The 4,183-nt window shown below is 39.6% G+C and overlaps 1 protein-coding gene across 1 annotated transcript; it reads right to left on the minus strand.

The window, feature by feature from the left end:
- Positions 1–1,386: 1,386 nt before the first annotated feature.
- Positions 1,387–3,778, minus strand: LOC128882146 (calcium-binding mitochondrial carrier protein SCaMC-1-B-like). The gene is made up of 4 exons (XM_054133715.1): positions 3,016–3,778; positions 1,947–2,073; positions 1,765–1,852; positions 1,387–1,546 (listed from the first exon to the last, which is right to left on the minus strand). Exons 1-4 carry the CDS (start codon positions 3,205–3,207, stop codon positions 1,402–1,404), a joined length of 552 nt encoding a protein of 183 aa, XP_053989690.1. The 5' UTR covers positions 3,208–3,778; the 3' UTR covers positions 1,387–1,401.
- Between the last annotated feature and the right edge of the window lie 405 nt (positions 3,779–4,183).

Here is a 4,183-nt window from a genome sequence, read left to right on the forward strand (position 1 = left end):
AACGTTGAGAGATATTTCATCACATCGAGAACCTCTTCCTAGGGCCTTGTCGAAGGTTAATCCGCTACTACATACATGTATAGCCTATAAGTATACACGTTCGTATATTTCACGCTTTAGTAACTAATCAGAGTACCTTACTAAACTTTATCACTAGAAAAATAGAGTTCCATATAATATCACACAGTAGCAATCATCTTTCTAAGGATAACCTAGAGACGTTCAAGCTACCTTTTAAAATTTACCATGGTACCCGATAGATTGATGGAGATAGCGGACGCATTCTAATGCGCATACGCGTCCATTCCCCACTACTATTCTGCTGGTATAGTAAATTTATTATAATTCGGATTTTTAGGAGCTTAGCTTCAACACCACTTGATTAACCAGAAATCAATTGTTAAAATAAAACTCTTGCCGACTGCACCTAGGTGTAGCGAATATTATTTACATCTTTAAAGCACATCAGTCTATATATATATACGCATAAAACTTAACGAAATTGCAAAAAAAAATGTCTACGAATTCAATTTACATAAATATAATAATTTGTGGTGCGCTAAGCTTAAAGAAGAGTGTTCGAAAGCAAATCAAAGAACTGATCAATGTCGAAAACGACATCGTAAGCACGAAGAGGTTAATCAATATAAGCAAATAAATGTTACCTATCCAGTTTACTGATTCTGAACAAGTGTAACTTAATGCTTTTGATGGATGTGTTAGCGGGATATGAACAAAATATCGTTATTACTGAGAATCAAGGAAAAAAAATTATAATCGTGCGTTAAAAATATTTTGTTCTAAATCACTTGTCGCAAGTAATATTTCCACTGTTCCAAATAATGTATTATGCTGCGATGTAGCTGCACACGATAACAGTTTAAAGAATTAAATTACATCTTTAGAAAGCGTATCGCACGATTCTCACAATCAGTCTACTCCTCTACTATGAGAAGGTAGACGGTCGCAGAGGGAAAAAAAAAGTTCCGATGGCGCACGCGCACGATGATTGCACTCTGCGCATGACCATGCGAAATCGAGTAGGTAAGTTGGCGGTGGAGAACGAACCAAGCGGGGAAAGGTGCTGGAAACAGCTGGGAGACCGTCAAGGTCATTTCAAATGACAGTCACACGTCACACCTCCGGTCGAGCCTTCTCCATCGACGAATCGGAGCCCAGAATCGATTCGATCGTCCCCCCATACACATCTAACTACACTCACGAGTTCATTGTACAAGAGCTAGCATGCAAACGCTCTGAACCATTTCCCACTATTGCGCTTATTTTCCGCTAACGACGAGAAATTATTAAACAGGTGTTACACAAAATTATTGCACACAGAAAAGGCCAATCGAGACGGTTGATTCTTTTAACCCTCATTTTCAAACCTACACGTAATTATTATCGACAACATAATCGTATGGATGTACTCACGTTTGTATGATGCCAATATTCGATCAAACCCAGAAGATCGGTGCTGGGGGCATAAAGCAGAAAATCTCGCCACTCGTTGAAGCTTATAGTCAAGCTTCCATCCTTGTCCATTCTATAAACCGATATTACAAAACCATGCATTTCACGTAAAACATTGATATCGCGTCGGACGTGTGTGTAAACCAGGCCTTTCCAACGCGAGGAGAGGAGTGCGACCCTGAGAGAGAGAGAGAGAGAGAGAGAGAGAGAGAGAGAGAGAGAGAGAGTGGAAAAGAAGTTTGGAAACGGCTGGTACACACGCGTAGAATTCGCCATTACGTTAAAACTTACCTCTGAAGCAATTTCTTCGCCTCCGCGTAGTCCATCTTGATCCCTAATTCTTCGAAAGACTTTATTAATTCCTCCAAATCGATTCTCCCTACAAAAGGAAAATTAAGCGGCTGTATCCTTTTTGTAGCGTCAATGAACGAATTTATAGCTCGACTACCCTACGCTTCCATGCATTCACTCACCATCCTTATTCTTGTCAAGATGGGTAAATTGTAGACGTAAATTTTTTTCATGCTCGCGAACGTAATGTATAAATTCCGCCAGACTAATATCGCCGCTCTTAGTGCTGTCCGAACGAGCTAAAAATTCCTGAGGAAGAAAAATAATTCGTAGCTGTTATTCTATCTCAACCGAGTTTCGAGTTTCAAAGAGCACGGAGAATTACAAAATAATTGTAGTAGAAAAAAAATTTCAAGTACTACTTAATATATGAATGTAAAATAGGAATGAAAATAATTGCGCCCAACCATACTGCATATACGCGTTGTAATGCGTTACTTATCGCAGTTTTCTAAAATCACTAATAAGACGTATCAACCTTGTACGAAACAGCATAAATTGGATTTAGTACGAAATGTAAGCAATATACATACAGACGTGCTTCGAGAATATCGATGATTAACCTATTTTAAAATATACTACTCTGTTCAAGTGCAATCGATATTGTTCTGTAGCAAACAATTCCTCGTATTTCAAAGAATTCGATTTGTTAAATAATTCTATTTCAATGTCGCGTTCTAATGTATTACGAATAAAAAAAATAAAGAACACACAGTGTACAGTTGTACACATACAGTTGTAATTTACAGGTTGCAGGCAAGTTTTAAAATGAGCCATTTAAAATCGATAATGATGCTATTCTTCGTTAACATGATTGTAAGATTATTTTATATAACATCTACGGTACGTCTCCTTTGTACCTATACGTATACATGTGTATATATGCCTTAAGGGGCGAGCCGTGAAATCTAAACAAATCTTACTTGAGATACTTTTAAGATTTACGATCAGAATCGATGACATTACAAAATTCTCAACAGAAATTTCTAGTAGAAAAATAATGGAACATCGAACGATTCTTAATTTATCCAAGTCGTCTGAAAGGCTCACGCAACGTCCGCATTATGTTCGATCGTAAACGTGTAACAGCAAACTACATCGAATTGAAATATCAGAGACTTGAAAATTGTACGTATACGTATACGTTCATTTATTAATCCAATTTGTAAATAGAAATATAATTGGAATTACCTCGGCATAATATTTGTCCACTCCGACCTTGCGGAGTGCCTTCGACAAATCCTTGACGTCGATTTTTCCTTTCCCGTCCAAGTCTAAACTCTGAAATATCTTTTCCAGTCTCTGTTCATCCTCTGCCGGCAACTCGTGCAGATAGTGCGGTGGCATTATGCCGTGCACACCACTTCCTCGATTACCGGGCATGGTTCTGTCACTTCCTATATTGGCAAACTGTAAACGAATTCTTTCTCCAGCATTCACGCGGCGTCACTGTTAATCTCCGTTGCTTCTTTCCGTTCTCTTTTCCCTTTTCATAAATACTTGTCCAGCAAACCGCTTTACTAACTCTTTATACGGTCACCGCATGAAACATTTCGATCGTTACACACGCCTACGAGGTAACTCATAACTGCATCACACACGTGGCCTGCACAGCGGCGTATATCGATTCCCCGATAACTCGCACACTTTCTATCCACCGAAGGACGTTATCCTGGCGTTATATTCGTCGCGTTGTTTCGAGTTTAACACGTTCCCTTGCGATACTTTATATAGAAAGGCCAGCGGTGTCCGTGGAAAATGTATCGGATCCCCGCACCCTCTTTTCGTCACACGAATCTACCCAAATCGAACGTATATTTGTCGCTCACCATACCGTAATTGTTTCCCCACGATTATAACCGAACACTCGAACGCTCGTCTTGGTCTACGCACAACCGCGCAACTAAGTCCGCTGCCAGTGGAACATCATGGAATATCCTGGCTCCGTACGAGACTATCGGCAGAGCCATCTGCTAACAAACTTACGAAACATGGACGTTGTACGGTCTCGATCGATAAAAAATACTATGTAGTCGCGATTTCCCGATTGTTCCCGATACACGAATTATCTTACTCTTTCGCATGCCGAATACATTCTCATTTCCGACATTGTTTGTGTATTCTTTGTTTGAAAAGTTCTCGTGTTCAAAAAAACGATGCGATCCTTTCAAATATCACGCAAAGACAACCCTGCTGGATTACACTATGTAATGCTCGAACTTTGACATCGGTTTTTAGGTTTTTCTTGCATTATGGTTTAATTCAGGTATTGGCACGTTTGCTCCATCGAGCAAGTCAGTGGCAAGCAACTTCCCCACCCCACTTCTGGTGGTGATGGTATGGTATACAGTATATAGTG

This window comes from Hylaeus volcanicus, unplaced genomic scaffold, assembly GCF_026283585.1.
Source record: "Hylaeus volcanicus isolate JK05 unplaced genomic scaffold, UHH_iyHylVolc1.0_haploid 19728, whole genome shotgun sequence".
Taxonomy (NCBI): Eukaryota; Metazoa; Arthropoda; class Insecta; order Hymenoptera; family Colletidae; genus Hylaeus; species Hylaeus volcanicus.

Bases quoted from the DNA above. Each gene is read 5' to 3' on its own strand.
- LOC128882146 (XM_054133715.1), bottom strand. From the start codon at position 3,207: ATGCCCGGTAATCGAGGAAGTGGTGTGCACGGCATAATGCCACCGCAC. The intron at 2,074-3,015 runs GTAATTCCAATT...TTTCTTCCTCAG, and splicing joins TGGACAAATATTATGCCGAG to GAATTTTTAGCTCGTTCGGA. The intron at 1,547-1,764 runs GTAAGTTTTAAC...ATCGGTTTATAG, and splicing joins GCGAAGAAATTGCTTCAGAG to AATGGACAAGGATGGAAGCT.